The 23,847-nt window shown below is 37.2% G+C and overlaps 3 protein-coding genes across 5 annotated transcripts in view; 1 reads left to right on the forward strand and 2 right to left on the reverse strand.

Annotated features, from left to right (window-relative positions):
* The window catches only part of prdm6 (PR domain containing 6), a 134,512-nt gene that overhangs the window by 64,534 nt on the left and 46,131 nt on the right, over positions 1 to 23,847 (forward strand). The gene's annotated exons all lie outside the window — the stretch shown is intronic.
* On the reverse strand, positions 6,006 to 11,758 carry LOC101468011 (GTPase IMAP family member 8). The gene is made up of 3 exons (XM_024801676.2): positions 11,685 to 11,758; positions 10,809 to 10,870; positions 6,006 to 9,649 (listed from the first exon to the last, which is right to left on the reverse strand). The coding sequence occupies exons 2-3, from the start codon at positions 10,819 to 10,821 to the stop codon at positions 6,645 to 6,647; spliced, it is 3,018 nt and encodes a 1,005-aa protein (XP_024657444.2). The 5' UTR covers positions 10,822 to 10,870; positions 11,685 to 11,758; the 3' UTR covers positions 6,006 to 6,644.
* Positions 13,706 to 19,549, reverse strand: LOC143421383 (GTPase IMAP family member 8-like). Its single transcript, XM_076890490.1, has 4 exons — positions 19,383 to 19,549; positions 18,802 to 18,876; positions 18,004 to 18,057; positions 13,706 to 17,481 (listed from the first exon to the last, which is right to left on the reverse strand). Exons 3-4 carry the CDS (start codon positions 18,011 to 18,013, stop codon positions 14,648 to 14,650), a joined length of 2,844 nt encoding a protein of 947 aa, XP_076746605.1. The 5' UTR covers positions 18,014 to 18,057; positions 18,802 to 18,876; positions 19,383 to 19,549; the 3' UTR covers positions 13,706 to 14,647.

Here is a 23,847-nt window from a genome sequence, read left to right on the forward strand (position 1 = left end):
CTGGGTGCCATGATTTAACTGTGATAAGATACTACAGAAATTTGAACTGGTTTTGGTTTCTAAATTGATACAGCCCTGCCATTTAATTCAGCGAACCATTCTTTTAACTAAATGATACTTTGTAAATCTATGTGTATCAGCGTTTGATTTAGTTCATACTTTTACTACTACAGCTGTTTCCTAGTTAAATATAATTTGACCCATATGAGTTGGAAAGTCCTGCTAGAATTATTTGGTATTAAATAATAAATAAACGGCCAAAAGTAATTTACAGTTAATGCACATTATATTACTTGGATTTATGGGTGTAATATACACTATAATATTAAAAGCATTGGTGTCATATCATTTAATCTTTGAATTTAGGTGTTTTTCATTATGTTGCCATGCGTGTATGGAATTAAGCACTTCAAGCATCAAGCAGTCTTCACAAACATTGTTGAAAAGTAGTCTAGGGTTAAGGAATAGGGTTGTTCTAAAGACATCAACAATTTAGTTTATGTAAAATGTATGCCCTCCTAGATATCCCACAATCAGTTATAAGTGGTATTATAAATGGTAAAGTGGAAGCAACTACAGTAACTCAGCCACAAAGTAGCAGATCACATAAAGTAAACTTGTGAAATTAACAGCAGTTGGTATGTAGGTATAATATTTAGGTGGCCCAGTACTTTTGTCTTAATAGTGTTTCCTCTTCAGTTCCATTTTTCTTTTATGTCATGTTGTTGAGAGTGTTCAAAAACTTTTGGATTATACGAATTGACCCGAATTCATTTATGATATTTTATACCACTCTTGTTTATTGGACGTGGATTGGAGAACATCTGAGTATATGAGCAGTGTTTGAAGTTACAGGCCTACTTAGGACTTGTTGCAGCTGGTACAGTAATTAAAAGGTTCACAAGATGAAAATGATATTGTCAAAGTTCAAAAGTGGAACTAAAAACCCAAACTGAAAACAGGTCAGCTGAACAAACCTTTATCAGGAGAGTTTGAAAGGAGTGCTCTGTTCAGCTATTACAGCAATGAAATGGCTATGGTTGACTGAGAAACAACATTACTGACATATTGCTCATTACTGATGCCCTGTGAGTGACATTGTGATATTATCATGCAGTCTGTCATTTAGAAAACAAAAATAATTATAAATTAATTCATTTGAGCTTACATTTTGTTGCAAATGATGTTTTTGCAAACATGTAACCACTCGACTACTTATTTGCGATATTTGTTAGGACAATATATAACCATGTCACCCGAATGTCCATTAATTTGTTTTACCAATGGTTTTATTTTTAGTGTGTTCATACTTTTAAACTTGTGAAGTACTCTTTTCTTCCTTTAATCACCCAGGACTAATATCCTATCACTAATATCCTGAATATCTCAGCTGAGTCTTTCAGGTATTAGCCTTGAGATAAAATTTATAATGAATGTGTTGACTACTTCCTTGTGAGTCACTACGTCCTATCTCTTATTTAATGCCAGCACTGAACAAAGTTACCCTTTTGCTACTAGATAAGTAATATTATCAGATCACTAAACATTTGTCTTTCATCTCTGTGAGTTGTCAGACCAGCGGACAAATCGTAAAAATGAAACTCAGTCTTATCACATTCCTTTATGCACATCAGTGCAACACCCACAAACAGTCCACCATATGTACTGAATGCCTTGACTTTAAAAATTACCATTTAGATGTCAAAACTACATGATGCTTTACAAGCAGTTTGCCATTATAACACAAAGTGGGCAATTGAGCCAATAAAGCTCATAGACTCATAGAAAAAAGAGTGACGCATCACACAAAAAAGTTTGAGAATATCATTTTATCGAAATCCTTAATAGCAAAAATGAGATATGTAGCATTCTTGGTATTCTGAAGTTGTGGTGTAAATCTATGTCCCAGTGGTCATTAAAATTACAGTTATAGCTGCCACGTGGCAACACTTGCTTGTAGAAGGACTTTTTAATGGGTGTAACCACCTATTATAAAGCTTTTATTTAGCTTTAGGTTGTCGGGGGTAAGTGCTGGATATTTTTTCACACTGCACAAATTAAAGAAGTAACAAACTATATCAAGATTCTATAAAGGAAATTAACCTTAGTTTTTGTTTTTGTTTTTTTTACTTTGCATTCACATTTTATGGGAATAAACTTAAACTTAAAATCAAGCACATTTTATATTCACTGTGTTAGGAACACTAACTTTTATCTTACTATAGCTCCCAACATTGTTATGCACTCTTTCCCATTGACCCCACTTCTGTTTTTATGGGCAGTGATTCTTGTGAATAAACCAATTCTGCCACATCAATTATTACCATTCCTACTGAGTCCTGTAATATTAGGACTTTGCTGCCAACTGGTGGTAGACAAATTAAAATGGAGATGGTATTGGCGTGAGTAGACCAAGCCTAGGTAATAAAGCAGGTCAAATAAAACATATTTTATTACAATATCAGCCTCTGCACTGAGAATTCTACTGAAATTGATAAAATTAATAATTTATGTCATGTCAGTATTTTGGATAAATATTTGTAACTGGCAAATTACAATAAGTAGAACCATATAGTGTAGTGTACACATTCTGTGCGGTTTCATTTTATAACTGTACTTGGTCAGTTTTTCCCCCAGCTTAAGTTTTAAGCAAACTAATTAACCATGACTAATATCAATAGACAAATCAACTCAGATGCTGGAGAAATGCAGATGAGAAATGTTGCACAAAAAGAAACAAAACATACCAAACTAATTCCCAGAAAGTTGATTCTGTTCATCTGGATGTTTAACTGGGACACTCCCACTGAAAAAGCTATGGGCAGAAGAACAGAATCAACTTTCTGGGATTTTCCTTACCTGGATGATTGAGCATGCACCAAGATAACAAAGTAATTGTAATCACTGCTGGATTAAACAGAAATGCAGCTGTGGGGTGGGAGTTAGGTTAGAAGTGAGTGTGCTGTACAAGCCACAGTTTATCATAGCACACTCTGTAGGTGAACCTTAAAAGCAGAATTCCTGAAGCTAAGAGTACATACAGTTTGGGTGTTCCCCAACCCTGTAAGCTGTGTCTTACCTGTACATCTTTAGGCACTTTGTTACTACCAGCCTGTCACAAAAACCCATACTTGATTCCTAATTGTGAAAGGTGAAAGGTGAACCTTTCACAATTAGGCTCCACCCAACAACTGCAATTAGGCTCCACCCAACAAAACAACTCAAACCAAGCTCCACTCCTTGTGGGCAGGTTTGAGTTGTTTTTCTTCCCTTTATAAGCACAGGTGAAAGTAATTAGTGTCTCTTCATTTGAGGCTGGAGTGGTGTGTGTGAGTCCTTTGAGCAGAGCACTGGTGTGGTGGATCTTGATTTTCCAAAGACATAAACCCCATAGAAAATAATATTTTGATTCTGCCACTGTTGGGTCTGGCATTAAGGGTTGTGCTTTATCTTTAGAAGGCCCAATTCATGTGAGAGCCTTGTAGTTGACTTTCTGTGTTATTTGTTGATTGGAAGATGTCTCTGAGGCACAGAAAAGGGCCATTAAAATGATTGTAACAATAAGCTAGTAAGTTGCTCGGAATTGCATTATCAAGCATGGAAAGCATTTATAGGGCCTGTATATGGAGTAAAGCAAATAATATGTCATGTGAAGAATCCATTTGTCTCCTTCATATGTATATTACTATTGTCCCACCTTGTTCACAAAAACAGGATCGATCTTTTATTCTTCAAGGTTTTCACATCTCCAAACATTAGCAACACAGAGGTTACTAAATTGGTGTGGCCAAAGAGAGTGAAAATGTCTGCATATTGTCTGCTTGTGTTGATATGTTTATTTTTATGTGGTGAAGTCAGGTGACTTCCACTGCAAGCAAATGTCAGTACAAATACATAAAAACTATCTATTTATCTTTTTTGTTGTTGTTGCCTCAGAATTATATTCTCAAGTTCTCTTTCATGCTTTGGTACCAAAACTGCAAAGTCAGTGATGTATCTCTGTCTGAATTCACTGAGCTCCTCTTCTTGTTTTCTGGCTTCCACTTGATTTTTCCTCCTCTTCTCCTCCACTTCTTCTTCTTAGTTTTCTTGCAATATTTTCCATTCTTATTCCCCTGTTCTTTTCTGAGTCTATATTCTTCTGCTCTGTTTTTTCCTGCTCAAAATTGATTGAGCTTTTTCTGCCGTACTTGCTCCTCCAGTCTCATTTGCTCATCTTGAAGGCTTTTTTCCTCCCACTCTTTTTGTTTTTTATTTGCAATTTGTATTTATTTTCCTCTTTATTTTGTTCCCATTGCTATTGTGCTCTCTTTTCCTCATCCTTTTTCTTAATAAGTTCATTCTTCTGTCTTTCTATCTCTTCTTCCTTCTCCTTCATAATCTTTTGGATTTCCTTTTGAATCTCAGACGTGTCGTAGTCACCATCAAAGGTCAAAGCAAAAAGAACAAAACTGCTTTACACTGACATATATTAACATGTCGCAATTTCTCACCAAAATTGCTATATAAATATATAAAATACCACATTTAATGCACCTGATAGCTATCAATAATGTACTTGTAGACTTTTTAAAAATTGACTTTCATGCAAGTACTCACCAGAAGAAGTATGTCAGATGTGCATGTAAATGACAGCGACCACAAGAAAAGCAATTCACATGATTCAGGGGGCTGGGCTTTGTCTTTGTATGACATTCCTATGAATCCATCACTAACTGAATAATTTAATAAGTGAAAAAGAGAAACATTTTTTTTGCAAGATATTTCAATAAAAGTTCATGAAAATTGTAAAAAGAAACATTTTTAAGCTTTCTTAATTTGTTTTCACGTATTCCTCAGACCTAATTTGGTAAATAAGCTACATTTCTTGATATAAATATCAAAATTACACTAAAAACAGTTATTATTGATACTGAAATTCAAAATGAGGCTTAATTTTATAACTCTGCTTGTCCATTGGTTATTTTAAGTGATGTAAAGAACAATGCCTATAGTCTGTTTTTGATGTAAACTCAATTGCTAACATATTAAGTAGTCACTAAACAAAAGGAACAACCTAAATCTAATTATACATTTAGGTTGTTTCTCAGTTATACTGAGTATGCAGTATAGTGCTAACCCCTAAACTGTCCACAAACTTTACCTAAAATCAGAGAAGAGAATTGTACCAGTATGATATGTTCAAAATCTGGCTTAAGTAAGTCACATGTAACACAAGTGTTCCCAACTTAAGCCTATTCCTTTCCCTGGAGACTGAAATGTACTGAAACAGTGACTGTGTTCGCCTACAGCTCTATCCTGTCGTTAAGTGATGACGTGACGAATCCTACTTCCGGGCCTAAAGTAGTCTGCGTTTAATATGGCTTTTGTGTTGTTAACATGTTTAATATTATGTATTTTCTTCTATTTAATCTCAAAAAGCTCCTAAAACAGTCAGTGATCACTGTTGACCTCCCTCGGCTTTTATTACCGCTAATCATTTATTTAAGCTCAGTTTTTAAAACCTTAGGATGTAACTACAGCCCAGCCCATGCAGCAGTATATGAATGACTAACCTTGTATTGTGGATGGATTATCTCACTTCTTCTCCTGGCTGAAGTTTTTTGGTCCTTTTACAGCATCCTGCCATGCGATTACATTTGTTCCTGACCACCGAGAACACTCACGTTAACTTTTATCAAGTGGAAAAAAAGTTAGCTTGTTTATATTATGCTAACATAGCTGTGTCGCTAGCGGTCACGTAGCACATCATTATATACCAGCTAGCCAAACTTCAGTAACCCTACAAACATCACTGCTCTTTAGTTTTCTGTCTTCATTTATGTTGGAAGTGATAACAGAGCTGTACGTTTTAATTTGTTTCCAAAACCCCGCAGTCAGGACATGCTATATTGTATTTAGATAGAAGCTAGCGAGCTAACTTCCTGCAAACTTCTAACTCCGTTAAATGTCATAAATTCCGTTTTCATGGATGCCTGGATGTTAAACTCAATTGTTACACCTGGTAGAGCAGAACGCTGATCATTTTATTAAAGATGAAAGACTTTAGACAGTTTTTCAACTCTCAGTAATGCCATAGTGATCGTTTGATATATGGACCTGCAGCAGAGTTTAGGCCCAGACACAACTAGTGACGTCAGACTTAACGACCGGATAGCTATAGAACTTTCTAGCAGCACAGGAGTGCTTTACCATAAGCACAAAAAGGAAATTAAGTCATATGTGATGTAATGTTAGTCCAACCAGAAACAAACCAAACGACTTAATTATTGGTCAAAGCTAAAAGCACAGTGCCTACATTAAATCTTTTTACATATTGCTCATCCTTGTGTGTTCCATAGTGAGTGGTTTTCTTTATATGCTTACACAAGAAAAAAAATATGTCAAAGGCCGTTTTCATCTCTACTGCAAACCATTTCTTGGCAATTAGGAAATTTATATTCATCATGAGGTTTTAATGTGGGACACTGACAATGACTATGTTTACATGTAGAAACGTACATATGGAAACTTGTTTTCTTTTTCTTTTCTTTCAAAGGAAATGGCCTCCATTAAACACTCATTGATGTGATAACTTCAAATGTTGCTCACATCCAAGTAATCATCACTAAAGTGTCATCATATCAGCATATCAATGTAAAAAGTCATAAGATGGAACAGTTTTTTTCTGTGGCTTTCCTCACGTGTTCCTGGATCCACTCATTTATTTCTTCGTCGTGAGCTTTCTGTAGTTCATCAATTTGTTTTGGTTCTGGACTATACCGTTTGAGCTCGCTCATTTCTTCTTCTTGTCTCATCTTCATTAGGTCAAAGTCCTTTTGATATGCCTTGTTCCTGCGCAGCTGTTGAATCATTAAATCGTTGGTTTTTTGTTGCTTTAGTTTCATATTCTCAACTTCCCTTTCATGCTTTGCTACCACAACTGCAAAGTCAGTGGTGTATCTCTGTCTGAATTCATTGAACTCCTCTGCTTGTTTTCTGGCTTCCTCTTGATTTTTCCTCCTCATCTCCTCCACTTGCTTTTCTAAGTTTTGTTGCAATTCTCTCCATTCTTTTTCCTCCTGTTCTTTTCTGAGTCGATCCTCTTCTTTTCTTCTGCATTCATGTTCTTTTTTTTCTTGCTCATATTCAGCTCTGAGTTTTTCCAGTCGTGCTTGCTCGTTCAGTCTCAGTTGTTCTTCTCGAAGTCGTTTTTTCTCCCACTCTTTTTGTTCGTTCTCCCAAGCCTCTATTTCTTTTTGTATTTCTTCGTTCCTTTGGTTTGCATATGTAGCTTCTTCCGGTTTTGATTTAATTTCTTTCTCTTTCTGTACCCACTGTTGTTGCTGAATTTCTTCCCTCCGTTTCCTCTCTTTTTCCTCTTCTGCTCTCTTTTCCTCCATCCTTTTCTTCTCCTCTTCCTCTTTCTTAATGAGTTCTTCCTTCTCTTGCAATGCTTTTTCTCTTGCAGCTCTTTCTTGTTCAATTTTTAGCTGTGCCTCTTGGAGTTTCTTTTCATGTTCTTTCTCAAGGTCCTTCTTCTGTCTTTCTATCTCTTCTTCTTTCTTCTTCATAATCTTCTGCATTTCCTTCTGAATTGCTGCCTCTGCCTCTTTGAACATTTCTGAGGTGTAGTAGCCGCCACCATTTTTCTTCACCATTGACTCAATCTTGGTGAGCAGCTGACTGACTTGAGAGCGGTTACTTCGATCATTGTTATTGAACACATGGCATCGTCCTCCACAATCAGCTGTCAGTTTTTTTAGGAATCCTTCGCTGTCTTCTTCTATATAACTCTCAACTGTTTGATTTTTTAGGTCATCTCCTCTGGTGAATAAGATAATGATGAAGTCATTTGAATTCTTGCCAAAAAAGTTTTGGATGAGCTCCACAGTTTTTTTTTCTTCCTCTGTAAAACGACCGACCTGCAGGACGAGTAAGAACACATGAGGTCCGGGAGCCAACATTGTGACGCATTTCACGAGTTCCTGTTTAACATCATCGTTGGACAGACTTGTGTCGAATAAACCAGGTGTGTCCACCACAACAACAGGGTGCCCATTAATCTCTGTTGTTTCTTTTTGGCAGAGCTTGGTTACTGATTTCATACTGGCTTTCGAGTGGAAGCAGTCCCTTCCCAATATACTGTTTGCAGTGGCACTTTTTCCACTTCCAGTCTTACCAATCAACACGATTCTGAGATGATTCTGAATTTCATTTTGTGGAATCTGTCTGTTTTTCAGAATTTGTTCTTTTTTCGGAATTTGTTCTTTTTTCATATTTATTTCAAAATGTATCTTCTTATTCAGTTCAGACATTACTTCACGTTTCAATCCGGGCAGTGGAAACCTTCGGCGAGGTCTTGGAATCATTGTTATTTTGAAGCCTGTTGATGCCTCACCTTTCATCTTTTCTACAGCATCCAATAACTGAGGGATCTGCTCTTGGTCATTGATGTTGAAGACAATGTATCGGCCAAAAAAGCTCTGAACAAGTTCTTGGATTTCTCTATTAGTTTTTACATAGTTAACAACATCTGGGTGTGTAGGATCTGACTCCACAGTAAAAAGAATCATGGTGTAGTTGTCAATTTGGGATGTCAGTGTATCTTTGATAGTCTTCACCTCTTTCTTGTCTTCACTGGTTGGAGGATCCAGCGGTAGAACCAAGATGAAGGCATGGACACCCTCTGGATCACAGAGGGAAATACTCTTGAATGCTTCCTTCTTTGTTTCCTCCTGAGGTTTTCCACAGAGAGCAGGCAGCTCCACCAGTGAAACCAGACGACCGCACACCGCAGCCTCATTTTTAATACACTGAGATGATTCAGATTCTACTTTTCTTTCTCCCAGGATGGCATTTGCAGCTGAAGTTTTGCCAACTCCAAATCTCCCAAACAGCACCAAATTCAAAGATTTTAGTTTTTGTCTTTGAGGTACTTCCATACTGGCCTGAGGGTTTACATTCAGTTCTGGGTTTAAAGGAGGAATTAAACGTGGACTTTGCAGGTTTTCCTTATCAACTCGAGGTCTGTCATACAGTTCCAAATTCAAAGAAGAGTTTTGATTGGGAATTTGAGGCTCTTCAGTCCCATGTCCAGATTCTTCTTGTGGTTCTTCAAGTAAGTCAGCAGTCTCTGTATAGTTCAAATGTCCTCCTCTGTTGTAAGCCACAATTTTTTCCATCTCTCCCATCAGTGTTTCACGATCTGAGTCACAGAAGTCTTTTTTGTCAAAGTCCAGTGTGTAATGCATCTTTCTGCAGTTCTGGATAAACTGATCTATTGCTGTATTCTTTGCTTCACCCTTTTGTGTTGTGATGACCATAGAGTATTTAAGGGCTTCACCACCAAACAAGCACAGGATAGACTTCAGAGTGCGTCTGTCATCCTCAGTGAAATCAGAAGGATTGAGTACGAGCAGGAGAACATTTGGTCCAGGGGGGCAACGGGCCACACACATCTTCATTTCAAGTTTCACTTTTTCCACAGGCAGACTGAAGAGGTCTGTGGTTTTTGCCACTGTTACAGGTATTTTTCTCCATTCTCCTTGGACTATAGATTTCTTCGGTAATGTTAGACGAATTGGATTCTTTTTCCCTGTGATGAAGTTGCTTAGTGCAGTCTTTTCATTATCATTCTTCCCAAATATGACAATCCTGAATTGAGATGCTGTAGAAAAACACAAAAAACATATTAAATGCCATATTGTTCCAATTTGCTTAGTGTCATAGTTGTCTTTTAATTTTGTGTTTTTTGTCTTGCATTGATCTAGTGAAGCTGTTTAATGATAGGGGTCTTCCTGTCATACAAAAGCTTGCATTTGTTAAGTCTGTATCTGCATTTGGTGTCACTTTAAGGTTTTCATTTCTTTAATTAATTGCAGCTAGTCATGAAAAATCCCAACATGGCAAAAGCGCGGTGATAAGATGTTGAAAAGATGTGTTTGCAGATGTCTAAATAACAGCAATACGTGATTGTTTTTTTCTGTACAGTAAACACAACCCTCGTTTCAATGACCGTTACTAGGTTTACAAAGATTTAATTGATGATCAAATTTAACCCATGGATAACACTCCATAGATACCTATTGCTCTGTGGGACAGTAAGGTTGCTACCACTCTATATTGTAATCATTAGTTATTATTGATCTCAGACTCTCTTCCACAACATGTCTTTGTCCTGTCTTCCTCCACTCACCCCCACCCAGTCATGGCAGATGGACGCCCCTCCCTGAGCCGGTTCTTTTGGCAGTTTCTTTGTATTGTAAGGCAGTTTTTCCTTCCCACTGACACCCAAGTGTTTGCTCATAGTGGGTCATCTGCTTGTTTGGTTTCTCTGTTTCTCTGTCTTTACCTTACAATATAAGGCGCTATTAGGACATTGTTGTTATAATTTAGTGCTATATAAATAAAACAGAATTGAAAAGTTCAGAGGGTTCTGGTGAAAAAAAAACAAGGATCATCAGGGGAAAAAGAGCTGCTAAACACAATGCACACACACACACACACACACACACACACACACACACACACACACACACACACACACACACACACACACAGTAAAGTGTCTTTTGGTGGTCCAAAAATACCTGTAAGCTCACATTCCTGGTGAATGACTTTACAGTGAACTTGCTACTTGGATAATGTGTGGAATGAAAGATGTCAAAGTCTTTCAACTCTTTTGGGAAGTCTTTCAGTGTTTAATAAATATTCAAACTCATGGATCTGTTACTTAAACATCTTTAAGTGTTGCTAGCTTGTATTTACTTTCTCAAATAGCAACCATCCTGAATGCAGGGATATTTTTGGCCATCTGCTGAACTCACCACGTGCTGCCATGTTTTCACCTTTTTGACCTGGAAACTTCAGCTGGACAAAATGTTGGAATCTGTTGGGGTTAAATGAAAGCAACAACAAGGGATTAACAATGAACTTGTGACACTATATATATATATATATATATATATATATATATATATATATGTGTGTATGTATGTATGTATGTATGTATGTATGTGTGTGTATATATACACTCAGCAGATACAACCTTATGAAACAGGAGTGTCTACCTGTGGTATTTATGGGAGTGTTTTCTACAATGAGCTTTTCAGAACCATGAACTAAAGACATTAATTTGATTAGAGTTTGAATTAGAGGTCCTTCTGTATCTGCTCACTGACTTATTAGACTCATTTAACAGGGTGTGTCTAAGGTATCTCTCCTTTTGTTCGTTTGGATGTGGCAGTTTTTCTTTAAATCAGCTGACTTTGTCACACAAGAAGAAGCTAACAAGTGTTTAAATAATGTAAAATGTATTCTTAGATAATACATAAAGTGTTCTGGCATAAAACTATATTTCTGTGGTATCTTGGCAAATGTAATAATTAAGCATTAGTACATGTATATGATGAATACAGTTCAATGAATAATCTCTGACTTAAATGGCTTCAGCATAAATAACCTAAATATCTGAATTACATTTTGAGTCGAATTACATTGACATACTTAAACATGCTGCACTGAAATTGTCCCTTTGTCAGAGCATGTGGTAATACTACTTTTGATATACCTAAGCAAAAATACAATTAAAAGGTTGTTGTTGTTGTTTTGGTCTCTTTACAGTTTAAGGATAACCATTTGAACTCCACATACGTCCATGTATTTTAAATTTTTGTTAAATATACTTTAATGTAAGTACTCACCAGACGACTTCCTCATGGTGTCAAAGCTAATAATGAAGGTAGCACCCTAAAAGGAAAGCAGCTCACGTACTTCACTAAGGCGGAGCTGTGCTTATTATGACAGACAGGTGACTTAACCTATAACGATGACTGACAACTGTGGTACGTCAAGGAAACAGATACTGGATTTTTATGACTGTGACTTTACTTGTTCTCTCTACACTTATTTTTTCAAGTTCTTCCACAACCATAAGGCAAATGTTAGGGGCTCTAAACAAACAAAGTGTGGCAGTAAAAACTAGTATAACCTGTCCACAGGAGGATGTTCATAACTTTAGCCCACGTGAAATGAGAATGAAATGTTGGGATTAAATCTGAAGCATGCAAACAGTCAAGATATGATGCTGCTGTTGTGAAACTATTTCTAAAAGCACAGCTTCAAATGGGCAAAAAATTACTGATACTGAAGCTGAGGCTTCATACACCAATTTATATTTAATTAGTAGAAACCTAAACAGGTTGCCATATACAATTAATTTGGGTCAGAGGGCCCGGTGGCGCCAGTGTCCGGCAGCCTCGCCTCTGTCAGTGCGCCCCAGGGCAGCTGTGGCTACAATGTAGCTTGCCATCACCTGTGTGTGAATGTGTGTGTGAATGGGTGGATGACTGAATGTAGTGTAAAGCACTTTGGGGTCCTTAGGGACTAAATAAAGCGCTATACAAATGCAGGCAGGCCATTTATCTGTGTGTAACTGGAACAAAATAATAATCCCATGTATCCCAAGTATGCACTCATATTGTACCAGTTTTTTGAGTGTACTTCAGTTCAAATAAAAGAGTTTTAAGGGTTTAACCCTTCCCACTGACCTAAGGTATTTTATTATTATCCATTAAAGATATATATCAAAATGCATTTGAAACACAGACTCGTCTTCCTGGGTGTCACTGTCAGTGATTTGTAGGTTTCTGCAGCATGTCGTTAGTTGTTGGACTTGTTCTCAGCATTTCCTGTTGGCTTACAGAAATTTTGCACCAAAGCAAGAAAAGAAAAAAAATATGCATGTTCAGGTGACATTTCCCGTTTGCTAGTGACATCTGTAGCATGATTTGTTTTGTTTCGATTTTGACTCAACAAGTAAAGTGGTGTGGTTCTCTGAAGGAAAAACAAACCTTGGCAGCACCCAACCGCCCCCCCCCCCCCCCCTCTCTCGCTTCAGTAATGACGCCTGAAACATGAAACACCTTGTCAAACTATGCACCTGCCCAACCCTTTCCTTTCAATCTGACAATGTTCTGCGTTATCAGAAAGGAAAGAAGTGGTGGAATGTAACATAGTACTTTTTTCTTCTTTTAGTCTCCTACAGTTAGTTATTATTTAGGTATAAGATCATATTCATCCATTAATGTCTGCTAATAAATCTGCTAATAAATTATTTTTCTTTGTGATACACAAACCTACCTGGCAGTATATAAAGTTATTGTGCAGTAAAAATATACAAGGATGCAGTAAAACTCTGACCTACTGTAATGAAGAGCCAATTGGAGTCTCAAAAGTCTCAAACTAGACTCTCATGTTTATTTAGACTTTAGTTTGATTCCATTCACATAATTTATAATACAAGTCAATGCAAACTAAAGAATAGGTGGTCCTACAGGTCAGTCACCTTTTATTAGTTTATTTCAATATGTTCACTTCTGTAAAGATTTTTTTTCTCAATCAGTCAAGCTTAATTTGTGTAGCATATTCTATTGAGATTTAAAGTGAAGATTTACATATGAATAATAAGCTGATAATAACAGACACCAAAACAAGCAACCAGAACATTTATAAGGAGTGTGCCAAAAAGAAGAGGTCAGTGTAATAACACACTAAAGTAAAGTTTGTATGTTGACAGTCAACAGAGCTGACACACATACATGTTCCGTCCTCGTCGTAGCTGTCCTTTGGTGCAGAGCTCTGCTAGAAACACCAGCTAAAAAGTAAAATCAATAATCACAAAGTGGTTTTCTGTGCAGCACCATTACTTATTTATTTTCACCTCTTTATGACCAATTTAACAAAGTGACCGGTAGCAATCTCCAGCTGATTGGCACTGCAGTGTAAGACATGCTTTCTCTGCCAGTGTGGTGATTGGACGATCTGATATCCTCGTGTTGGTGTTGTTCCCTCGTCATCATAAATAATGTTGTTCCGGGTTCAAAATTGCAAGTGACCAATCACCTTCTCCTGAGGTCATCCGCGACCTTGAAAAAAACGAGACGAGAAGAGAAACCGCCTCTGTAAGGACAATATGTATAATGCTTACCGTTTATTGAAGAAAAGTATCCTGAAATGCAAAGAATTCAAGTTCCTGGATCGGCGGACAGAAGCGGTTTCTCTTCTCGCAAGTGAAGTAGATTTTTCAAAGGCACAAAAGGGCGACGTCACAACAATGTGATTGGTCACTTGCAATGTTGAACATGGAACAACATTTATTATGATGATGTGGAAACAACACCAACAGGAAGATATCAGATCGTCCATGGTGATTAATAACATGAATATAAGAGAAAATATGAGAAAATAAGAACAATATTTTTTTTTCAAAAGTGTTGTTGCAGTCTTTGCCTATTTTTGTACATAAATTTATCACCGGAGTGACAATTTTCAAGGATAAAAGGCTCCCTGTGAAATAAAAATAAATGTGCTTTGTCAGCAATTCTGCATCTTCCTTTTCCAATTGTCTTTTAAAAAAAAGAATACATATATATTAACAGAGTAAATGCTTTTTAGTAAACTTCATTTGACCTGTGTCGAATGGCAAAAAAGAAAAGAAATCCAAAAATGTCTACAAAGTGAAACTTGCCACCCTGGCTGTCTTTTACAGCTACTCTGACCTGCATGTGCAAAACCCATTAGCTATGGTGATCACTTTATTTATACAGACTTTACATATAATACATCTAACACTGAAAAACTGAACAACACTGAAACGCAAAACTTCTCATAAAATGCTACAAGCGTTATTTTGTGTGGCTTTCTTCACATGTTCCTGAATCCACTCATTTATCTCCTCTTGATGCGCTTTTTTCAGCTCATCAATTTGCTTGTTTAGCTGCTCTTTACTGTCAAAGTGCAAACTTGATAATTTTAGGTTAGTCATTTGAATTTGTTGTCTTTTCTGCAGCTTGTCGAAGTCTTTGTCATAGGCCTTTTTTCTCCTGAGCTGCATTATCATGAAGTCATTTTGGTTTTGTTGACTCTGCCTCAAATCTTCTGTTTCATTTCTATATTTTTCCATCTCAGCTGATAAATCCTGGTTAAATCTCTGTCTGAATTCATTGCATTCTTCAGCTTGTTTTCTGGCCTCCTCTTCATGTTTCCTCATCATTTCTCCCAGTTCCTTCCTATAGTTTTCTTTCAGTTGTCTTTCCTCTTGTTCTCTTCCGATTCGTTCCTCTTGTCTTCTTTTGATTTCATATCTCTCTAGTTCCTGCATAGCTTCCTCTCTGAGCTTTTTAAGTTGTCTCTGTTCCTCCCAAAATCTCTCTTCCTCCTCTAAACATTGTTTATCCCGCCATGCTCTTCTTTCCTCTTCCCAAGCCTTTCTTTCTTTTCTTATTATTTCTCTGTTCTGTAATAAAATCCCATCAGGAATCACTCGTCTTTGTATTTCTTTCTGCAGAGCTTCATCTTCTTTATCCCACTTATAAATTTGGTCCTTCTCCTCCAATTTCTTAGTCCTTTGTTCTTCTTCTCTCTTTTTTCTTTCTCTATTCATATTTTCCTGTTGGTTCTTAATGCAACCCTCCATTTTTTTGGCTACCTGGGCTTGGTTTGCTTTTATTTCTTCTTCAAATTTGGCTGTTAGGTGTGTTAACTTGTTCCTCTTCACTTGCATTTCCTCCTCATATTTTCTTATAAGATCCCTCTTTTCACTCTCTATCTTTCTTGCTTTGTCTTTCATGATCTTCTGCATTTCCATCTGTATTGCTGCCTCTGCTTCTTGAAACATTTCTGAGGTGTAGTAGCCACCACCATTCTTCCTCACCATCATTTCAATTTTGGTCAGAAGGTGACTGACTTGAGAACGATTGTTATGATCATTGTTATTGAAGACATGGTATCGCCCTTCACAATCAGCTGACAGTTGTTTTAGGAATCCTTCGCTGTCTTCTTTTATATAACTCTCAAATGTTTGACCTCGAAGATCATCTCCTCTGGTGAATATGACAATAATGAAATCCTTTGTCTTCTTACCGAAAAAGTTTTGGATGAGCTCCACGGTATCTTTTTCTTCCTTTGTAAAGCGACCAATCTGCACCACCAGTAAGAACACATGAGGTCCAGGAGCCAGTAAGCTGATACATTTAACAAGCTCTTGTTCAACTTCTTTATTGGACAAAATCGTGTCAAACAAGCCGGGCGTGTCAACCACAACGACAGGGCGCCCGTCAATCACTCCTGTTTCTTTCTGACAAACACTTGTCACAGACTTCAGACAGACTTTTGAATAAAAGCACTGTTTGCCCAGCATGGTGTTTCCAGTGGCACTCTTCCCAGAACCAGTTTTCCCAATCAGCACCATCCTGAGAGGCTCTCTGCTTTGCACCATCCTAATAGGTGGTGTCCAGCGATGTCTATAATTCTCTGGCTTTAAAAGGGATACATGTCTTGAAACTGGTTTCAGTGGAGGTTTTGGAAACATATCTTTTGTGAAGCTTCTGCAACCGACAGTTCTCATTGTTTCCACAGTACGCAACAAATCAGCGACTTGATGCTTATCCTTTATGTCAAAAACGATGTGTTGTTTACCGCAGCGCCTATAGAGCTCTTGGATGTCTTTGTTGTCTATTAGAATCTTCTCCACTGCTGAAGACTGGTCAAGATTTGGATTTTCAACAATAAAAAGCAAGACAGTGAACTTATCGATCACACTCTTGAAAGTATTCTTGATGGCTTCCAGTTCTTTCTTATCTTCATCAGTAGGATGGTCCAGTGGAAAGACCAGCATGAAGGCATGGACACCCTCAGGTTCACAGAGGTCGACACACTTGCACGATTCATTCATCGCCGTCTCTTTAGGTTTTCCGTGCAAAGTAGGCAGCTCCAGCACAGAAACACGACGGCCACAAACCTCTGCCTGGTGTTTGGTCAACTCTGATGAGCTCTTAGATGGAATACATTTTCTTTGTCCCAGAATGGCATTAACAGCTGAAGTTTTCAAGCTTTCATTTCTCCCGCACAGAATCAAGTTTAGAGGGGATTTTGTAGTTGTAGGCACCACAATGGGATCAGCGTCTTCAGTAAAAGTTAAATACCCCCTGTTATCACTTACTATTTTCTCCATTTGTTTCATCAGTTCTTGAAGATCGTGTTCAAGAAAATATTTTTCATCAAGCCTGATTTTGTGCTGTCTTTGTCTGCAGTCTTGGACGAGTTGGTTCACTGAGGAATTCCCTCCCCTGTCATTATGTGTTGTGATGACCAATGAGTGTTTAAAAGCATCTCGTCCAAAGAAACTCACGATGAACTTCATTTTTTGTCTATCGTCCTCGGTGAAATCCAAAGGATTTACTAGGAGCAACAGAACATTTGGTCCAGGTTGGCAGTGTGCGATACACGTTTTTATCTCATATCGCACTCTTTCTGCAGGCACAATGAAGATATTTGATGTTTTCAATAAAGTGAATGGAGTTCTCCTCCACTCTCCTTTAATTTCAGTAAACTGCTTGTTTTTCTTTTGATAAGGACAGTCATATCTTTCACTGATGAAAGTGCTCAGCGTTGTCTTATCGTCATTGTTTTTTCCAAGAATCACAATTCTGAGTTCAGATACTGTAAAAGACAAAAACAGAGGACAAAAAAAAGAAAACAAAGGCATTACATATTGCTGCAATTTTATGACAGGAAATTATCAACCCTTCTCTATTAATATCAAGATTAGAACAGGATTGCTATTATCCCAGGAAAGAGTAATGCTTTGTGCGCTGCAGAATACACTATTGTAGATCATTTGTCTGCTCTTTATTCAGTTTAATTCAATTTGATTTTGTTGATTAGGCGCCAAATCAAAACAGTTGTCTCCTCAAGGAACTTCATATTATACGGTAAAGAAAAGCCCAAGAATGACATGAACCTCTTGTCGTATTTTATGGTAACACAGGCCAAGGTTAGAGGTGTACATTTTCTCGATTTTCTCTCCAACTCACAGGTGTGTGTGTGTGTGTGTGTGTGTGTGTGTGTGTGTGTGTGTGTGTGTGTGTGTGTGTGTGTGTGTGTGTGTGTGTGTGTGTGCTGCCTTTATTCTTCTTTATGTGACCTATATTATTCTTGCACACAAACATCATCTGGACCTACCAGGTGCCATCTTGTGCAAACAAAACTCCACCACACAGAAGTTCAGTTCAGTGTCTGTTAAATTTGAAAAAATTAAATACAATTATGAAGAGTTCAGTTCAGATTAAAAGCAAAATTAATTCATTGTTTCATTACTGCAAACAATATAGCTAAAATATTTTTCTACTAGAAGCACAAATGTTCAGAAGTGAATGTTAGTATAAGGAGAAGAATTCGTTTCTCCAAAAAATCATAAACTGTTTCATAAACAAATGTATTTAAGGATAAGATGTTCACATGTTTAACCATTCAAGATTCTTTTGTGTGACAGTTGGAGGCTGGTGAATGTATAGAATTTAAACATAGATGTCGCCAAATATAGAATGGCATTATTCACCTGACCAGTATAGGAATAGTGAATAATAGTAGCCAAAGTATCAAGTACCATGCACCAAGCCATACTATAAAATACAATAAACATATAACTTAAAAAATGGTAAATGGCCTGTATTTATATAGCGCTTTACTAGTCCCTAAGGATCCCAAAGCGCGTTACACATCCAGTCATTCACCAGTTCACACACACATTCACACACTGGTGATGGCAAGCTACATTGAACACATACATGAAATAATTCAAAATCATTACACTCAACAAGTGCACGAGTATCAACATTTTTAGTTTCTGCAAACTTTAACTTGACAGAAGTTGTGATAACAAACAAATATTTAATTTATAATTCAGACAAAAATTCTGAATTACAGCTTTCGTGCTGAATACTGATTTTGCTTTGCAAAGTAAAAATCTGCTGCACTTACCTGAGGCTGTGGTATATTTTACTGGAACATCATTCTGTCATATTTTTGGTTGAAGTCACCGTCATGTCGGTTTGTCTGTTTTTAAGGAAACCAGGATGAACATAGTATATGTTGAAAATAATGAAAAAAGAAACAACTTTTTTTCTATTAGAATTTTACTAAAGTTTCATGTTTGATAATGCTAAATTTGCAAAAATATTCAAAAATTTACAAATATGCATTACATTTGTAAATAGTGCTTAAAGGTCTTACTAATCTATGAACTAACCCCTCTGTAGAAATAGAATATAGAGAGAAATACAAACTGGATTTACAAATGTATTTTCCAGAGTTTTGTACATTTCTATTGGAAAATAATCATTACTTCTAAACATGCTAATGACATCACCATAGACCTATGTAAGTTATGTTGTTTTTTGTCACTAAATATGCAGCAGGTATTTATTTGACCCCACTTAAGTGCTTTACCACACACTTTCTTTCCAGTTGTTGAAAGTTACGAATGACTAAACAAGATTTGGATTGCAGATATACACAAACAATATGCATTTAAACACACAGATATTCTGTTTTATACTTACCAGATACCAGATAGGAGAGCTGCTTCAAAATAGAATAATGTCAAGGAAGAGTTTGTGTGAGACCTAAACGGCAGGATACATGCACTGACAAACGCCTGCCAAATTCCAAAAAGTATGAAATGTTTTCATTGTTCAGCCTGACAACAGAAACCTGACACCCTGCAGGGTTCCCATCAGCCACTCAGTTTCAATTATGTTTACAGCAATACATTCTATTATCTAATACTTTACTGACACAGTATTATAAAGAGCCTTGGGTCAGGTGACTAAAACATCTTCCTGATAGATTCAAAAGTCGAATGCTAACGTGCAATTATGCTAACAGCTGTGACGGGGAACTGAAAATACATGTAGTGAAAGTTGTAAATTTAACCCTAACCCTAACCCTGAAAAGACACTTATTTGGACATATGTTTTAAAGCATTATCTAAAATAACTTTAACTTGATCTTGGTCATGAAAATCTAAACACTTTGTGTGCAGAATTACCAGTCAAATCTAATTTCTACTGGGCATTATTCTTCTACCACCAGTGTTGCTCTTTCAGAAAAGTCATGTATAATTGAGCACCATGCCTGTCTCTTAAAATGTCTCTGTTTATAGTAATATATTGGGTTTAGCTAGATTCCCATCAGAAAAACTAGACTGAAGTGAAACTCCAACTTTAGGGCCCTCCCATTAAAAACACAGCAGAGTCTAAAATTACCTTAATGGGCTTGCATGGTGCAGGGCTGGAAAAACTGGTAATACTGATCCAAGCTAAGACACATCCACATTATCAAACTACACATTTAATAACCTCTATCTATTTTTAAAAAAAGGTGTGTCAGGACATGAGTTCACTTCCCTGTTGAGTTCCTGGAGATGCTTTCAAATGATCCTCTTCTAAGACAAACAGGCTTTTATCTGAAAAGACTGATGAGGCAACAGAGCAGGATTCCTGCATTTATGTTCGTGCTCGAGATTCTCGAGTTACAAGTCGGTCTTTGATCCTTTAGACTCAGTCTGAAGTCATGACTTTATGACATTTTGTCAGCTCGAATGGTTTAACACATTCAAGCAAATGAAGACACATACGCACTCCTTGTGAGGTGTTGGAGTTGTGTGATTTATAATCCTGAACCGCGCACATGGACGGGCATGTGTTATTATTGAAAACCTGATTATAAAGCTTTTACCTTTGCTTTCTATGAAAACAGACAACAGAAGAAGATCAGACGCTTGACGACGCTGCCCCACTGATCTGCCAGACGAATCGTTTTGAACTCTGTCGGCTGCTGTAAGGCAGCAGGGGTTTTTATTTTTCATACCGCAGCCTGTTGGGCGTGTTTGATTTATAACACAGCCCCACCTGAAAGTAGTGGCATGTGTTCAATACGCATGTTTTCAATACATACATTTGTTTTAATGCATACAAGCTTCTGCATATTTGTGCACCCCTCTTTCTCCTTTTTTTCCGGGGAGGTCATTGGGTGTGTTTGATTTATAACCCAGTCCCTCCTAGCTGTGTTTTCACATGGATCCAAAAACACCTTACTCCTGTCACTGTGTGGAAAGAATTAATAAAACACACACATTCTTAAACGCAGATCTTCAGGACTTGTCTGGCTTCATTAACTCCTCTCTGACATTATAACACATTACAAGAGGGAAATGCCTCATTCCTGTTATCATAGTCATGAACATTTACATAAGCAGATCTTTTAGTACTCACGTAACCTGGAAGGTCCATTTCAGTCCCTCAGTGTCAGTTGATAATAGCAATTATCTGCAATAGTTTGCCAGGACTTCACGGTAGACAATGGGAAAGGTGTGCACTGTTAATAAACCGAAGTGAATTTAATTAGTGTAGTCCTATAAAAATCTTTCTAAACACACATCTTGCCACTTGATAGGCGTCTTTGAAATACTTACTTAGTAGTATTTGTATTTTATTTTGTTTTTTACAAATTAGACTACTACAGCTGTGTCTTTGGGGGGCGGAGCCAGGGTCATTATCAACTACTATTAAACCAAAATAAAGTATTGCTGTGCTGAGTGTTATCATGCATTCAAATTGTGCAACTTTTGCAGGAATGCATGGTGATCATGGGAGCTCTAGATGTTATTGTTGCCATCAGTGTGTTTCAGTATCTTATGTTGTAAAAATCATATAAATCTTTTAAACTGATGAATCTGAGAGGAAGACCATTTTAAAGAGATTTATGATGCTTCTGTTTTCTGTTATTTTTGTCTCCCCCAATGTTAAGTGCAAATGTAACTCATATTTCTGTATTTCTAAGTCCTCCTTTTAATTTGTTTGTCTCTATGTTTGATTTTTACATTTTCTTCCATTTCCTCCCTTGTTAGTTTTATGTTTCGTAACTTAATTAATTAAGCATAATGTCACTGGCTGACTCCCACCTCCCTCTCCTGTCTGTCTGATTTTGCTTTGTATCATCTTTAACTTTTTTGTGTGTGTGTTTTTCTGCTTTAACGTTTGTCCTCCTTAAATTCTCCAACTCTCACTGTTTGTTCAACCCTTTCTTCCCCAGAGAGTCACTTGAACAGAAAAAATAAAGTTGTCTAAATTCTGATTGTATATCTTTCTATAGATACTTTCAGGAGAACTGATGTCTCCTTGAAGATACAAAATCAATCTAAAATAAATAAATACATTATTAGTATTGAGTGTTTCTTGGATGAGCAGGTTCAGTGTTGAGGTGTTTTTGAAACATCAAGTCAAATTTTATTAATTGAACATTTCTTATACTGAGGAACTTGGTGCACTTCGAATGGAAATTTAAAAAAGAAAAAGGAGTTATGGTTTGTATTAAATGTAATTTGATTTCACTTTAAGTGGTTGTCACAAGCTGTTTGCACAGACTAGGTTTTCTGGCTCAAAGGCACTTTGGCAAAAAAAAAACAAAAAAACAAGGGAGTCGTGAGGGAGTTGAACCTGTGACCTCTGTTACAATCTGGTCTGTCTGACACTGTACGGCCCCGGTGGGAGAAAAACATGTGGGAAAGTGTTTTAAAATAGTCTGGGTATGAAAATGTGGTTTTGAATGTGGATTTCGCTCATGTTGTTACAAAGATGTTTTTGGGTGGATGAGGTGTTTGTTTTAGCGGTGGTGTGACCCGGGAACCGACAGCCCAGTGGCTGCATGTTTGAACAATATAATGGTGATTAGTTGGTCTGAACAGAGTGAGAGACACCAGATATTTCCCATAAATCATTCGGATTTGGTCCGATGTGAAATTAAGCTGTTATCAGATGGGAAGCTTTTGTAAAATCAGACCTGGAAAGAGTCACCAACCACCTCACACCATCTTGTTTCCAGGACTGTTTTTATCCGAAGTAGGGTTTAAGGACAGTTTGTTCAACATTTTCATCAAAGTTGTTATCCACACATCTATAAATCAGGCATGCGCTTATCTTCGATGTCTTTTCTTTATTGTTTTAGAGAGCTTTGGTGCTGCTTCACTTCTAGGTAAAGAGTAAAATTACATGGCTCCTTGCAGGGAAAATTAAGTTATTTCCTTCCAGAAGTCCAGCGGTCTGTACCTATAAAAGAAAAATATGTTTAAGATGTGCTTTACACTTAATGGTCTGTGGCTGTCTCTGTATGTTTTTATATATAAACCTCTGCAGTCTATATAAACCTCTCCTCAGGGTGGGTTCCTCTTAGCCAGGTACATACAATGGCCTTCACTCTCCAGAGTCAGCACACAGTTAATGCTAGAGTCACACCACTGCTTGAAGACTTCTGCACAACCAAAGTTATGGAAAGGTCTGCGACCACATCTTTAAAGATACTTTGGTGTGTCAAGGTGGTGATAAACTGTGATAAGACAGCAACAGTCTGCTATCACGTTGTGACTACATGTGGTCAAGTTGGCAGTTACGTCCAATCTGTTTGTGATGATATTGTGATTAACCGGGAAAAATGACAAACCTGTTGCTGTCCACACACACAGAAATTTACTCTGAATGATCACATTCAGATTCCAGCCACGTTTTAAGGCAGAAATCTAAACATTCTGCCATAAATATACTGATGTTGCTTTTGCAAGAAGTCATGGATTTAACCGCACCCTTTGTTGAAACCTGTGTTCAGCAACCTATAGGACGTTGGAGGTCGCTTGAGTCCCATATTGCAAAGAGACACACTGCAGATAAGCTGTGCTCTATGGTGCAGAAAAACACGTATAGATTGAAAAAAATCTTTGCAGTGATTGCTGGCAATGTTAAAATTATATTAATTTAAAAAAATCAGTGAATAAAAAGTCTGTAGAAACAATACTCAACTTGAGAAAAATGATGAGACACCTCAGACTCGACTCGAAGTAAACAGCAATAGGCGAGTCTTTGTGGACTTTGTGTAATTGCAGACTATTCCAGAGGCTTTGGCAATAACAGAAAGCCTGCACACCTTTAGTTTTTATATGTGAGGTTGGGACAGAGAGGAGCTGCTGGGAGGACG

Source organism: Maylandia zebra, linkage group LG12 (assembly GCF_041146795.1).
Source record: "Maylandia zebra isolate NMK-2024a linkage group LG12, Mzebra_GT3a, whole genome shotgun sequence".
Classification (NCBI taxonomy): domain Eukaryota; kingdom Metazoa; phylum Chordata; class Actinopteri; order Cichliformes; family Cichlidae; genus Maylandia; species Maylandia zebra.